General features: G+C 43.1%; 1 protein-coding gene across 1 annotated transcript; it reads right to left on the bottom strand.

Annotated features, from left to right (window-relative positions):
- Window positions 1-3,042: 3,042 nt before the first annotated feature.
- On the bottom strand, window positions 3,043-9,991 carry tcf19l (transcription factor 19 (SC1), like). The gene is made up of 6 exons (XM_062409106.1): window positions 9,808-9,991; window positions 8,370-9,357; window positions 6,771-6,940; window positions 5,886-6,282; window positions 5,197-5,704; window positions 3,043-4,730 (listed from the first exon to the last, which is right to left on the bottom strand). Exons 2-6 carry the CDS (start codon window positions 8,638-8,640, stop codon window positions 4,391-4,393), a joined length of 1,686 nt encoding a protein of 561 aa, XP_062265090.1. The 5' UTR covers window positions 8,641-9,357; window positions 9,808-9,991; the 3' UTR covers window positions 3,043-4,390.
- Window positions 9,992-15,807: the final 5,816 nt, after the last annotated feature.

The raw sequence follows: 15,807 nt of genomic DNA, 5'->3' as shown, positions 1-15,807 counted from the left end.
ACGAGGAAATGAGCTGCATGGCAGGTTTATTTCATAGCCTGTGTGTGTGTGTGTGTGTGTGTGTGTGTGTTCATCTCTTATTTTGCTCTGAAATGAGATGCTGCCTTAATAACTCAAGAAAGAGGAAAAGGAAGAAATTAAATTTGAGGATTAAAAAACAGCATCTGAAGTTTGAAGGAAACATTATAACCTTCATTTTGTCAGAAATTCAACAGCGACAGAATCAGAAACACTTTTTTCAGACCTGAACTCAGCTGCATTTCTCTGACTCGTCCGTTAATCTGCCTCTGAAAGTCAAACACATCCATTTTCTTTGTCAGGTTAACTGAGATCATGTAAAAAAGAAGTCCAGCACAACGACAAACACTCCTCATATATTCTTCTCTGTGCGATACTTCACCTCAGAGAAAATACAGCTCCACTGACAGATTCCTGCAACTACGCCATGAATATGATAATACAAGTATTCACCTCCTCTTTCTCTAAACCACTTCTCCTGTGCCGTAGCCATGAATAAAATATATTTAAAGAAAGGAGAATAATTCAACCGTCGAGCTTCACGTACGAGAGTGAAATCACCACTGCAGAGGAAGTGAGGTTCAGAGTAAATGCACAATTTGTTCTCGTATACCTGTCGTATACCAGTTTCATATTGTTTGCCTTCAATTGTTTAATTTACACATTGGAACTGTGCTACATGAACAGAGTTTCCTATTAGTATTATCATTTATAATCAACATAATATAATCTATGGCCTTTGTTTTTCAATCAACACAAGTTTTTGAGGCCGTCACTGAATCCTAATGGGAATTTAAGTTGTTTAACTCAACAGGTCAAAGCTGTTGTTATAAATATCATATCTACATATCTACATATTAAAATAACCATGTGTATACGTGCCAGTGTGTCAGTGTGTGTGTGTGTGTGTGTGTGCATCAAAATCACATAACTCCATCTCGCCTGTAAAGCAACGAGATGCAGTAACTATGTGAGTTAATGTAGCTTCATGCACGGAGACCTCCGATAAGACGACTCCATTATGAAGTTAAAGAAATAAAAGATGTGAGATAATGGGCTTCAATTAGAGGACGTGCTCGCTGCTCGTTGACGCGATGACTCCAAAGAAAACAACAACCACATAGATCATCTCTCACTAAAGAGAAGAGGAAAACAAAACGTACGTTTCAAACATCAGCGATTAACATCATCAATCTGGAAGTGTAAGAAGAATCCATGAAGGAGACGAATCAGAGAAAAAGGATGAGTTTAATTCTTCTATGATAACTTTGATGGCGTCTCAGAGAGAATCATGACAGGCGCTTTATTTTGTGTGTCCCTCCCTGTAAAAGTCAAACTGAATTTTAATGTGATAATTAAAGTGAAGGCAGCGAGGACAAAGAGCCCAGTGAGAGAAACTGTGGAAAACATCAGGATTTACAAAACGATCCCTGTGAGGAACATCCCTCCACTCAGCTCATCTTGCAGATTTCAGTTTTCATTAAACCCACATGAGGTGGAGCGCTACTTGATTTATTTGAGATCATGAATGTGAAAAAATTATAATTATTTTTCTTCCAACTGCCTGATTTTAAATAACAAAATATCCCCAAATGATCAGCTATCGCCCACAGAGGCTCATTCATCATCAGACGATCCGTGATTGGTGCACTGGTGATCAGAAGATGAAGCCCTGGTATCAAGCTCACACACGTTACTGCTCTCAACCAATCACAAGTGAGTCTTAACTGTCAAACATGTTAAATCAATTACCTAATTAAAATCTAACTCTTCAGAACAATGAACACAGGGCATAATAACTAAAATTACAGAAACCATCTCTAAGAAACATCTATTTTAGGAGTATTGTGACTTTTTAGTTTGCTCCACGTCACATCTGCTAACATGGAGGAGGCTATGTGTATTAACTAAATATGCAACATTAAAAAAAATCTTAATTTGTGAAAGAAGCTGCAACAAAATAAACTTTTAAGACAAACAAATAGAAAAATAACTGACTTTTTATTTTTAAATCACTTTTCAACATGACAAACCAACTCCTTAAAGATCTGTATTATACTGTAAAGATAAAATGATCAGTGCTCGTGATTCTTACTGTAATACTGCATTAAGATGAAACCTTAAATTAAACAGTGTTGGGTGTTACATTGGTGATATGCTGCCCAAACAGGTGTCTATGGAAATATGGAACCAGAGCCCTGTGGCCAGTTTCACTTCATCAAACACAGGTTTATGGATTTAAAGTTCTAAATTTACATTATCTTGTGATTTGTATGTTAGAGGAAACAGATTCTGCTCATATTTAGGTTGATAATTTTAATTTGTGTTATTAGTTGAAAAGTTTCACATATAATCAAATGTTCAGAACACATCACTTTGCTCGTTGCTGCAGCTCCTCCTCTCAGCCTCTGTCAGAAACACTCCGCTGCCTCCGCTCTCATGTCACCTGGCTTTGGAAGGAGGCTTTGTAAAGAGGCGTGTTAGACTAGAGGCTAAACGAACGTAATGCCAGGGTGGGCTTTGATGTCATGTGACAAACCATCAGTCAGATCAGTGATGAGATGTTTGAGGAACATCAGGAGCTTCAGTGTTTTCCCCTCTACCGCAGATTGAGGGCTTTTTCACCGAGCAGAACTTTTATATTCACAAAAACATTTTACACACTAGAGGAAATAATTTGAAAGGCATCACGTGTCTCCTTTAAATCGAAGGAATTAAAATTTCTTCCACGATACCAGCCATTATGTTAAAAATATACATCTATAAAGTATAAACAAAATTTCTCCTTAATTTATTGCTCAAGAATCAGGTTTTTTATCATCAACTCATTTGATCAGCACCCAGAGAAACTGGGTGTTTGATTAAACACCAGCCCCGATGAACTATTTACATTTACTGTATCACCGTCACCTGATGGAGTCAGAGCGCTCAGACGTTATTCAGAAAGTTAGATTTGCAAAGGGACTGCAAACCCAAGAAGAAATCTACAATTAAATACAAGAAAAGGTGCTTAGGAGAAAAGAGTAAGAGTTATACATTTAGATTTTATTCTAGCACCCGAGTGAAGATGCATCAATTGTCCAGTGGTGGAGAACGACTCCTCCGGGTCCGGCACATTTCAACCAGGACAGAAGCATCGTCTGGTTCAGTGGTGAGAAGACACTTGAGAAGGTGGAGTGTGATGTGAGGAGATCAACATGAAGGCTTCAGCCACACGACTACGTTTTAGCTGCAAAACCAAAACCCCCTCCACCGTCCACACTAGTGCAAAACGGGGTCGTTAAGAGTTTTCAAACTTCTGATTTCTGTCCTCACACTCAATGGGAATCGAGTCGACGGCAGGCGTAACAGGGTAAAACGTAGTCGTGTGGTCCCAGCCACAGATTGAACCCAACAGAATCTGAATCCTTTCATCCTGTTGCACCAGCAGCAGATATTTCATGACATTTCACTAATGACTCCTCCCAGAGCAGCGGCAGCCCCAGTGCCAGGCTGCGTTCAGACTTCTTATAAAAACACCCACGCAGCTGCCTCTGCAGGAGCGCCTTCAAACATTTGATTACAGTCTCGAGAGCACTTCTCATCAGCAGCAACAACAGACGTCTGCTGACACATTTCCTGCCGTTTAATTATCTTGAAACATCACACGCCCACTCCGCGACAGCTGCTGCCACCCAGGAAAGCTGCACTGAAACATCTCATCCAGTTTGATTATTGGCGAGGGGGGAAAGCGGCGTCCCAGCGCTGTTTTCTTTGGCAGAGGTAGGGGAAGCTGGAAGGTCCAGTTCTGCTCTGAAAAATTGAGCTGTTTTGTAAAACAGTGCGGGAGGCCACACGGAGACACCGAAGAGTTTAATCACCTTGTAGAGTCGGCTGCTGTGGGCCAACACTTTTCATCAATCCTCCTGACCGCCACCTGCCCCCCCGGTGCCACGATGGGAGTCTACCAGGAGACATTTCATCATGCTCCCCCCCCACCCTGATCAGAACTCTCCAGGCAGACGAGGCCATAATGAAATCTGACCCGAGACATTTCATCACAGTTCTGTCTCCTGCCTCTAAATCTGAACCCTGAAACTGACTCAACAGCAGGTTTGTGGAAGCACTTGTTTGACTGTCAGCACACGAATCCTCCAACCTGGACAGATCGAGGCCTAAAAGTCTGAAGGGAAGTATTATCCAGCCCTCGCCAGCTGCTGACGAGGGTGAAGATAAGCCCTGCATGCTTGAGAAGAGCAGCCTGGGCCCTCAGAGGAAGTAGCAGCCTGTTTCCGTGTGAGTTTGAAGGAATTAAACATTTATGGGATATGTGGAAACTTATAAAGTCTAAACTGGAGCATTTATTTCATTTCATGGTCACAGCTCTGTCCAGTCAGCGACAGCCGCAGTGGAAGTCAGCGGTCGGGTCCACAAGCAGCTTCTTGCGGTCGACATGCAGACAGTCTATGTGGAACCAGGCGTCGCACACGTCACACTGGATCCACTGCACCGTGTCCTGCTGGGGCAGCCGGCACCGCTGCGCCGCACACGGCTCCACTGTCCCGACTGTGGTCTCTTCGTCGTCCTCATCATCCTCATCTTCTGAGGAGGAAGAGGAGGAGCCAGAGGAGGAGGACGAGGCTGAGGAGGTTGAAGAGGAGGATGAGGAGGATGGAGAGGGCAGGGAGGGCCGCGGAGGAAGAGGGTTTTTTCTTGGGCGGCCTCGTCGCTTGCTGAAGAGAGAATAACAATGAAGACATGAAGAAGAGGAGGAGCGAGATGAAGGGCTGGAGATCAAATGAAGCTTGTAACATTATGGTTTAACAAGTTTATATTTCAAAAGATCTGACAGAGAGCAGCAAACATCAAACACAGCAATCTTTAATATCAGTTGTGATCATTTAAGATTATTCCATTTAAAAACAAACAAATCTCTCCAGAAAACGTGCAAGCAAGTAATTCTGGTTCTGATAGACAGGATAGAAACAGTTCTACTCTGAGGTTCAGATTTATCAGATAATTAGCATCAGTCTGCTGCATCTATTTGACGAGCATTTAAAACATTTTTAACTTCAACATTGTCAACTAATGGTAGATGAATAAAGTATCGTTCAGCCTCAGGATTGTTTTAGAGGAAAGGATTGATTATGACTCGGCCTCTGGATTTTAAAGATGCATCGTGCAGCCCTAACTTCTCACCTAGTTAGATGGTTAAACCTGTTGAACGGGACTCTTCCTCTTTCCTCCGTGTGGATCCTCACTGAGGGCGACGCCAGGCTGTAGTTCTCCCCTCCCACCACCAGGGGAGAGAAAACTGGAGAGCTGTGGGCCCTCCGCCGGCCCCTCTGTGCCGTCGGCGAGCTGTGGGCGGGTTTCTGTTGGCGGAAAGCGCCGAGGTTGCCCTGCACCACCGTCTTGATGCGGTGCATCGTCTGCACGTCCTGTTTGTGAACCGCGGCGCTGGTGAACGACGCCTGAAGGAGGTGGTGGTTGAGTCGGCTGTTCGTCATGGCGCCATGGAAGCTGCCAATGGTCCTGATGCCCACAGGGAAGGGCTTGGCCTCCAGGGGCCTCCGGACGTCAGTGTGGCTCTTGGGCTGCAGCGGCAGAGGAGGAGGTGAGCTGAAACCTTCCGACTCAGACTTGTAGAGCCGCCGCCTCTTCTTCCCTTTCGGTTTCTGTCCGTCCTCCTTAACTCCCGTCAGAACTGAACCACATTGAAATGAAAATGTTGAGATAGAAGCAAATGACCACATCCTGACTCTTTTTTCAAATAGTGAGTTTAAATTCAATTGTCTGAGCCAAAAAAAATGTTTTTGTCAAAACCTGTATTTTTGGTTTTCAGGCAGTTACCAGTGGGATTTTTAAAAACCTTTCCAGGGTCTTACCTCCTCGACTCCTGGGCTCGTCTGAGCTGTCGTCCTCGAGGAGCACCGTGTGAGCCGACTTCCTCCGGCTCCTGGAGGTCGGCTGGATGGACTTTGTTGAAGGCACTGAAGCTGCCGAGGAGAACGATGGAGGGGTGGAGGGAGGGAGCAGAGCGGAGAAGCTAACGGCGAGCGGAGGTGTGGAGGAGGAGGAGCCTGGGTCTGAAACAGCTCCCTCGTGGCTGTAGCTTCTCTTAAAGGTCCAGGCGCTGCCACTCATCTTACTGAGGCTGCCGATGGAGTTGAGGATGACGGTGGCCCGGTTGATTGACAGCTTGGACAGGTCCAGGTTGGCCTCCACCTTGCGGTCCTGGTTCGTTCGGATCCGGTTCTGCAAGTCAGAGGAAAAGGTTCCTGCCTGGGAAAAGAGATGGAAATCTATAAATACAGCTTTCCTCATGGACGGATTTAAAAATTCCCTGAACGTCTGTTCTATGTAACTCTGAGTGGGTTCGATCTCTTTTTGCTGCCGAGTATTGTTTGACCGACGTGACTGAACTCAAACATAATTTCTAAATTTCTATCCAACCCGCCTGCAGCTGGACCGAGTCGGGACCGAACCCATGCCGTGCCTGACAGGTATTTAGATTTTCCTCTTCAAACCCAGAAGGACCTGTCGGCTCAGGAAGTGACACTGAACATCAACACAAGTCCACACTTGTTTTTAAACTACAAACCCCACGAGATAAACTGAGCCTCAGTCTCAGTTATGAAGCCGCACAGTGCAGGACTTCATCTGTTGCAGCACATCATTTTAAAATCTGCACTGGTGAACCAAAGCTGCAAAGAATGAGACATTTAACAGTCGATTCCGTCTCTGCCGACTCCTCAAACAACAAATATTACCTTCGGGATTGTGATGGCATCGAAGTCCAGCGGGCGAACTTTGACCTTCTGGAAGAGGAAGTAGAACTCGGGGCTCCCTGGAGCCGACTCGCCACCGAAGGTCAGCGTGTCGCCATCTGAGAGCTCCCACTGGACGCCAGACTGGAGGCGGACCTCGTTGACCCAGGTGCCTGGAAACAGGTGATTTATCTTTTAATGAAAGTAAAGCCAACAGTGTTTGGAACCGGGTTGGATCGTATGGTTCAGCTGCGTCGACGCTTCAGGGCTGAAAAACTCTGCTTCAACTCATACTGATCAGTCCAAACAGCAGTTGAAGGCGATGTCACACAACTTTAAATATCTGAAGGTCTGCCGGTCAAAAAATAGAATGAATAAAGTGAACTGAGCATCAAAATAAAGTCATTTGTTGACTTTCAATGTGTTAACAGCTTCCAGAGTGGAAGGCTGAATGTGAAAGTGTTTGTGAAATGGACCTAGAATTGAGGAGGTGGAAGGCTACAAGGAAACCAAACGCCCATGACAGCGTTCCACAAAACGAAAAATGCACAGTGAATACTAAAAAGTCCTTTTAATAGCAAAAATGAAAAGTGTGTGAAACCGACTGTGAAATTACTTGAAAAATTAGGCAGTAAGAGCATAGTTGAAATTCTGAGCCTGTCAGACACAGTCCATCGCCCTTAAGTGAAGACTCTCTCTCTCTCTCTCCTGCGCCTTCACCTTGTACCACTTCCTCTGTCACTGATGACCAGCAGTACACAGATGTAGAAACTTAATATATTTAAATTTGTACATTTGTGTCTCACTGCGTCTGATAGCGTCATATTCACGGTTATTAATCCACCTTTTTGTTTTTCATGAGCATTTGTTTGTGTGTTTTTCAGCAGGACTACAGAAAAGTGTAAATGTGTGCGGGTTAAGATTTGATTCCATCAGCACTTGTATTTCTGTCACACGAGCGAGCGAGCGCACAGCTGTGTCTCTCAAAACCAAAATATTTGTCCATGAACAACAAGTTGTGCGTCTGATTTTCAGATCCTCTACCTCAACGGATGCATCCATAAAAAGACATCATTGTGTTAAGATAAGATAAGAACCATTTAATAGTCCCATAATAGGGACATTTGCAATATCACAGCAGCAAGAGTCTAAAGTCAAAATAGGTATCATTAAATAATGAGTAACATTCAATAGTTAAGTGTAAGGAATATAAAATATAGAGAGAACTATGAATGGAATTACACTAATATATACAGTATAGAAAACAGGAGAAGTATGTGCAGTGTGTGAATAAAACTCAATATCAATCTACACAGTGTGTGCGTGTGCGTGTGTGTCAGTGTAAACAGGAAGCAGATCCTCTTCACTGGATTTGGGTTAGTTAAAAAATAATAATAGCACAACGAAACATCTCAGTTTGTGTCTATCCAGAGTTTCTAATCTGAAACATTCCACTTCAACTTTCTAAATTTTAGATTCTCAAAAACTCCAGAGTGTCGGGTTGCATGGCGGCTGCCAATGACTGTCGAGGAGCGTGAATGTATTAGAATGTGTCTTTCTAAGTGTTGATGATGGTGTTGTGTTGGTGTTGTGTTGCCTCACCATGACTGCTCCTGTCCTTGATGTGGACCCTCCAGCCCTCCTCCTGCGGCACCGCGGCCCCTCCGCCCGCCTCCCTCTCTGCGTGCAGCTCGGCGTGGATGCGTGACACCGTCGTGGAGTCCAGCGTGACGTCACACAGCTCCGCCGCCCGGCCCAGACGGAACACCGAGTGGCTCAGGGCCGGCCTGAACGTGTACAGGTCCCGTGCCGAGTCGCCCGTCGACGCACCGATCCGGAGCAGCTGGAAGCACGGCTGCACCCCGGACACCATGACTGAGGGGTCTGATCGTCTGCCACCACCGAACCCTCCACCCGGCCCTCCCAGAGGCCCCAACCGATCTGTGAACGGCCCTGGGCTACAGGAGGCCCCTTCTGGGGTCCAACTCTTATCTAGTGAACATGGGTTGAATGAATTTGGGTTTGATGATAGAGGTCCGAGCTCAACAGGGTGGGATATTATCACCCAGGCTTAAAGGTTAAAGGTTAGAGGTTAGAGGCAGGTGCAGGTGCAGGGGCTTTAGGCAACAGGTGCTTTCAGCAGCATGGACAGTTGATGACTTGCTGTGAGTGCATGAATAAATAATGAGGATCCAGAGCCGTGTGTGAGCTGATGAGGAAACAAGTCTGTGTTTCCAGCTCAGAGACTAAATCCCCCCCGAGGAGTGACGGGTGTACCACGGAGGGTTTGAGAACAAAGGCTTTCTGTGACTTGGACGACCCGCGTGTGTGTCTGTGTGTGTGTGTTTGATGCTAATGTGAAAGGTGCAGTAAACATTAAAAGCTTGAAAAGCTAATCTGCATAAAACCTGACAGCCGTGACTTTCAGTCCTGACGTTTCATATTTATGTGTGAATGGCTGTCAGCCTTTTGTGTGTGTGTGTGTTTGTGTGTGAGTGTGTGTGTGTGTGTGTGTGTGTGTTGCAGATAATAGAATCCCAGACTCCTGACATCAGCCCTCTCACAGGTGGGAAGCCTGACAGCCTCAGATCTGAAAGAGAGAACAAAAGAAAAAAACCATTAAAAAAAACAAATGGCTTTAAGGTGAGTTGTTCCACTAGTGTCCGGACATTATACATAATATAAGATGCTTAGATATAGAAGACACGTTTTATTGGACTCTTCAGAAACAGGTTCGATCACAGTTCAACTGAACCCGGTGTCAGACTCAGTTTCATTATGTAAACGTCAGCGCATGTGCAGCATCAAATCACGGGAGCAGGACACAAAGCGAGAAACAAAAGGAAACCGGAGCGACACGTTAAACTTCTGTCTACAGCTCATAGAACCGGAGGAGACTCGTTCAGTCCGTGACACGCGGGCCGGGTCGGGTCGGAACCGGATCCGCGGAGCGAGGGACGTCTCGCTGGGTTTAGCTCGTCGGACGCAGCTTCGCGTTAAGCTAGCTGACGTTCGAATGAAAGTCGAAGCTGCCACTTACACCAGCTGCAGGGGAGCGGCTGCTCCTGCTAATCTCCAGCCGCTGGGGGTTCGCTTCCTCCGGCCACTCGACCCGCAGACTCCCCGCCGCCACGTCCGCCTCGGATTTACTGTGATGTCGCTTTTCACAGGGATTTTGTCGCCATTTCTCTTCAGGCTCCGCTGCAGCTCCGTCCTCCAGGAGGAAGTCCTTTGAAATTTGGCGCGCCCAGTCCAGGGGCTTCCTTGCGCGAGACGTAGCGTCACATCCCGTCCCGCCCTGGTTGGCTGACGGCCAGGGCGCCTTCTGCAGGAGCAGGAAGTGGAGCCGGAAGTGGAGTGGGATAGAATATTCTAATGGTGGAGGAAGCAGTCACAACTTTAATTTGAGTAAAAGTAATGATTGACTGTATAGACTATTATAAATTAATAATACTGTGGCCCTGAAGTGCAAACATGACAAGTGGGAAGAAGAAGAACAAAACACAATGTCAAAATAACAAGCTTCATTATTTGTTTTGTTTTTTTTTGTGCTTGCAGTTCACCATAGTATAAATATGGATGGGAGGAAAGGTCCTAAAGGTTAAACAATATCCTTTTGATCGCCCCCTGCTGGCTGGAAGCCCCAAAAGTTAGATGTCAGAATTAAACACATTTCTTTCTGTTTACCTTATTTTTGCTACAGAGTTGCCATAAAACAGTTTTTCACAGGATTATTATCGTAATACCTATTTGATATAATTTCACAATATAGAAATGTATTTAGCTCAGGTTCAGGAAGTGGGTATGTTTTAGAAATGTTGGCAAATCGATCTCTGAAACTCAGTTTAACACTTCATTTTCTGAACTCTAAATGGAAACAGCATCAACACAAAAGATCAAACATTATTTCATTCACTCTGTTTAAAATTATTTTAATTGCAACAATTTATTCGATACAGAAAAGAGAGAAGCTTTACAAAAGTCTGTGCAGGATGCCTGAAGGTCTTATCTGTATATAAATAATTACTGATTAATCTCCATGACAGAGCAGTGAAGTATTGTAAAAGTCAATGATTCACCCACATTTGTAAAACGATCAAATGGAATCTGATGTCGTAAGTTTGAAGAAGTCACGTGATTTCTTTTCAAATGAAAGCAACAAATACAAAAACAAAACCAGTGAGCAGAGCAGAGTTTCTGACTTGCAAATTGATTAATTGATTCAACTAAATCAAATCTCAAACATAACACAGAAAAAACACACAGTATTAAGCAAAATATATAGTCTGATTAAAAAAAAAAAGCAAATTTTCCTAACATCGATATATTAATTTAACATTCATTACCCTCGCAGAAATCAAACAGACACTACTGACTTATAGAAAATACCCATATTTCTATAAAGTACAAAATCGAGTGAAAAGCAAAGGTGAAGATTTTTCTAATGTAAAAATAGTTCAGCTAAGTTTTTCTGAAAAAGCAACAGCAGGAATATTGACGTTGACAATCCTTCACCCGCCTGAGTCATGGGTTAAAACTAACATTTAGCCTTGAGCCACCCTGAAGCTGTGGTTTCCCAAAACTAAAACCACGTGACGATGGAGAGAGTGGATGTTCTTAATGTTGGGATTTCACAGAAACTGTAGATCACATTGAGTTGATATAGATATCATAGCATTCAATGTGAGAGTAACAAAAACTTAACAACAGCTGCTCAGAGTAAGATCGTGCATTGAAATTCTTTTTTCGAAACTCCAGCAGAAGTTAAACAGAAATGTTAACCGAGCCAAATGGAGGCTTCTTGTTTCATATTACACATTTAACAGATACCTCAAATTCATTATTAGAAGTAAATAGTTTTAAACAGCCTATTATTTGTAGCTCAACTACATTGCAGAACCCAAAAGAAATAGCATGGCACTCAGTAGGGCGTATTCATTAAGATACATTAATTAATCCCATGCAAGGAAATTAGTGAAATTGCAAACAAAGGTCTTAATGCTAATGTTTGGCGACGGGTTCCTTTTTCAGTCCATGTCCCATCCTTCCACCAAATTTCCTGTTTTTTCTCTTTTCCAGCCAGAATGGTAAAGTTTTGCATGAATGACATAAAGAAAGTGTCACAAAAATATGAAAACATAACCGACCTCCGACAAGGCCCTGATTAAAATAAACTGCCCAAAAAATGCATGTATGAGCCAGATTTTTCTCATCAAGAACCATTAATTATTCTCTTTTAAATTGGTGAAAATGTTCAAAAATATTCTGTAGTTTTTGCATAATCGTGTTCACTAACAAAAAACAGACAGGGGCGAAAACATAACCAGCATGTCAGTATTCTCCTTCAACTTTAACCTGAACCACTAATATGTGGTTTCTAGTGTTTGGGCGTTCATGGGAAACCAGAGTCAGACACGAGGATGGACTCAGCTGTACAGAGAAGTGCAATTCACATTATTACTATATTAACTATCATCATCCACCTGCTGTCCCACAAGCAATCTACAGGTCAGCATGCTGCAGGTACAGACAGTCTTAGGTATACACTGGGACAGCAGCTATAGGCTATAATATCAGAGTAAGTATTTTGGTGCTAAATGTGATGCTACAAAAAGTTCTGACCATGAAATGTAATCAAGCATGTTCATTCATTCATTCAAAGGAAGTGCGATATTATTTTCCAGCAAATGCACTTGGGATGTGGTACATTGATCCCAGAGTAACTGATTATAGGAAAAGTATATATTGGTTATTTCTAGGAATACTGTTTTTCTATTTTATAAAAAACATTCTTTAGTGCTGGGAGTGTGACAGTGGAGACAGATGCGTGATTATAAAACACAGTTCAAGCAGACGGGGGTGCATCGCATGTCATTTCACAAAATAGCCCAGAGTAAAAGTGCAGCTGAGCTGGGACCAGTTTGTCCAGAAGAATATGTACATGATTTAAAAATGCTCTCACTATAAAATACTGTGCTCATAGAGTGCGCTCGGAGTGACAGAGATCAGAGGTTTTCAATTAATCCGTTATGAATCATAGATAAGACCGAATTCCATTATAACTGAGCACAGAAAAAGCCACAGATTTGCATCGGAGTGAATAGAAAGTAATTGATATGTGTCGGAAACTGCACTCGACAGTTCTTCTGATATTTTGTGCGAAAGCAAATTTCTATTGTGAGCCGAGGTATTAGCAGCGCAGACATCGTTTCATGGTTTTTCATTATTTCCTTTTGAATTACAGAGAACAGTAGATTAAGAGACGAGCGGATCTAGCAGAAGTGAAAGGACATTTTATTAAATCTGCTCTGCCCACACGCGGATCAGCACTTCTGTTCTGAGAGGCTTTGTGAATGAGCAGCTGTGATGTGTAATGAAACAGAAAACACTAGAGCGAGGTCTGAATGACAGAAATGAAATCCTTTCACCGAGCTCAGATCAGCTGTGATTGCCTGAAGCTACAGTTTGATTATTCCCTCAGACCCCTGACGGAAATCCAGAGGACGCTCCTCACACGTCTCAATTCAAAACCAAAAGAAGCGTCTTTCAAACAAGGTTTCAAAACGTATTCTTTAGGATGAAACATCTAATCTCTGCTTAAAGAAAGAAAGTTATATTCACAGAAGCCAGGTGTGTTTCACTTTTACATATCGAAGCAGCCTCACCTCTATAATATATCTATCTCACACAGATTGTAAATGAACTATGAAAATGAATCTGGTGCCATCTTTTCAAACTTTATTAACTCTCACATGAATTGGCCCCTGGTGGCTTGCTGCGGTATAGGTCATTAACCCCAACTCCTCCCGGTTAGCAGGTGGGACACGGAAAATCTACATATATGTTAAATATATGTTTCTCAAACATGGCTTCTGTCATTTTACGTAGTTCTTAGCTAAGTCCAGGTCGTCAAAACGTGCACACATCTGATAACAACAGATAAACATCACAGCTGGACGAACCTGAATGAAAGGATCTCACCAAAATGTAAACGTGACATGAGGAGTTGGATGGATGGGGGGGGGGGGGTCTCCAGCACTTTGTGTCAGTTCTTCACCTACTACTGTGGACATCGGGTTAAAGGATCGATGCAGCATTTTGTATAAAATCTTGCATAAGCCTTGCAGTATGAAACATATTAGTGTTTCCACATTATAAACATGCATATAATATATTTAAATATATACAACAGTGGGAAAAAAGGATGATTGAGAGCGGCCGATGTTGACGTGATCGAAGTGCTTTGTCAGATTCCTCACTGACCTGTTAGTGAGGTTTCAGTGCCATTGTCATTAATATTGCTTGAGTTAAAATCTTTCTTGCCCATTGAACCTTCTTATCAGCGCTTATTCAAATCAACATGATACAGTCAGCTGTGGGAATATGCCTATATTTATGTATAACATGTAAGTGCCACCTTATAAAATTGTCGTATAAAATCAGTAATTCAGCGACATGTAAGTCATTAACACCCTCATAACAACTCCGTCCAAACTACACACCACACTGCGATCGCCTGGTTCGATACTTGTGCTTTTCTTGTCCAGACATCACACACGTGTCTGTGTGACGAGCTCCACTCAGAGGTAAAGGTCGTAATTCAGTCTCACTTCCCAGATTGACATCAACTCATGTACAGCGTGAGGCAGCCTCACTGCGAATGCTAAATGCTAACAGTGACATCTGAGTAAAGATGACCGTTGTGATGGAATCCGCTTCCCCCCCCCCCCCCCCTGAGGTGCTGTGCTCTTTCGGTGCTCAGGGGCTCAATGTTAGTACCTCAGACAGTTTGACCCTGTGCAGGAGAGGACGTGCTGAACAGCGTTTCCTCGGCAGCGTGAGATCTCTCGCTCTTGTTCTATGAAAGGTCTTTGGTGTAAATCAGCTTCCTGTGACCTGAATTAGCCCAAAGGCTCCTTCTACAGCCAGATAAGATAACTAATTAGTCGGAAGCAGTTGTTAGCACTGTGGGAGCTTTCTTTAATTGAGTCCGTCCGCACTTCTCTTTAAATATGTTTGAACTTGGGCCCCTGTTTGCACTCTCTCATCTCATCTGCACTTCTTTGGTCCGTCACTTGTGTCTTTTGTTTCTTTACTTTCCAACAGAATCTTTCTCTTGTCGTTCGGTGAATGAGCAGATTTACCCAAATCTCCTTGTGTAAACAGCAGCGCCTTGAAAAACAAGCCAAACAAAAAAGGCAGGACTACTGATTTTATCCAAGGCTTCATCCAGAATTAAACTGCAGCTGTAAGCAAAGACAACAGCGTCAGCAACGCGTGTCATTGATTATCTATGTTGCGTTCTACAGCCATAACTGATAGCAGTTGTTTTCTAACCAATCAGCAAATGCTACGTCGCGACAGAAAAGACCCAATCAGCACCGAGTGTCTCCGTCATCGCTTCCAAACGTCTTTGTTTCTGCCCGTCAAGACTAAAATCTAGCTTCGGAATTTTTTAAACTAAAACAGGGTCAGCTTCGCTTCCAAATTTCTCCCTAACCAAAGAGTTGATGCATTTTCAGATGAAAACATACCGTTATAGTGTAGATGTGGCCCAGGGATTGAATTAACCAATATGAAGCATGACCTGGGCAGTCCTTGCCTTTAATTAAAGTGGGAGTAGCTGAACACATTAAAAAGAGACAAATGATACCTCTTCAGTGTTTTTGTAAATGTTAATTTTATAAGTTATAAGTTAAAGTGTGTTCTCTTAAGATTGGAGCTTGTAAACAATTTCGAGTAATAACACAAATTAACCTATGAACCTGAATATGAGCAGAATATGTCTCCTTTAAACTGAAGTGGTTGTAAACATGTGACCTTTCTAAAGTATACATACGACATATACTACAACTGCTACAGTCCATGTGGGACTAGCCTTTATGAGTTATTGATATTACTTTAAACATCAGCTTGGGATTTATATGCTCTGGTAATGTCTTCTTCTTTTTCATTTTCTATATTTCATTGGCTGAATGGACTCATGTCTCCATGCAGTGCACTGAATGTAAAATATGGTTGGTTGGCTTTGTAAGAAACT

Source organism: Platichthys flesus, chromosome 17 (assembly GCF_949316205.1).
Source record: "Platichthys flesus chromosome 17, fPlaFle2.1, whole genome shotgun sequence".
Classification (NCBI taxonomy): Eukaryota; Metazoa; Chordata; class Actinopteri; order Pleuronectiformes; family Pleuronectidae; genus Platichthys; species Platichthys flesus.
The sequence above is the reverse complement of the archived record's forward strand: the minus strand, read 5'-3'. Positions and strand labels throughout refer to the sequence as shown.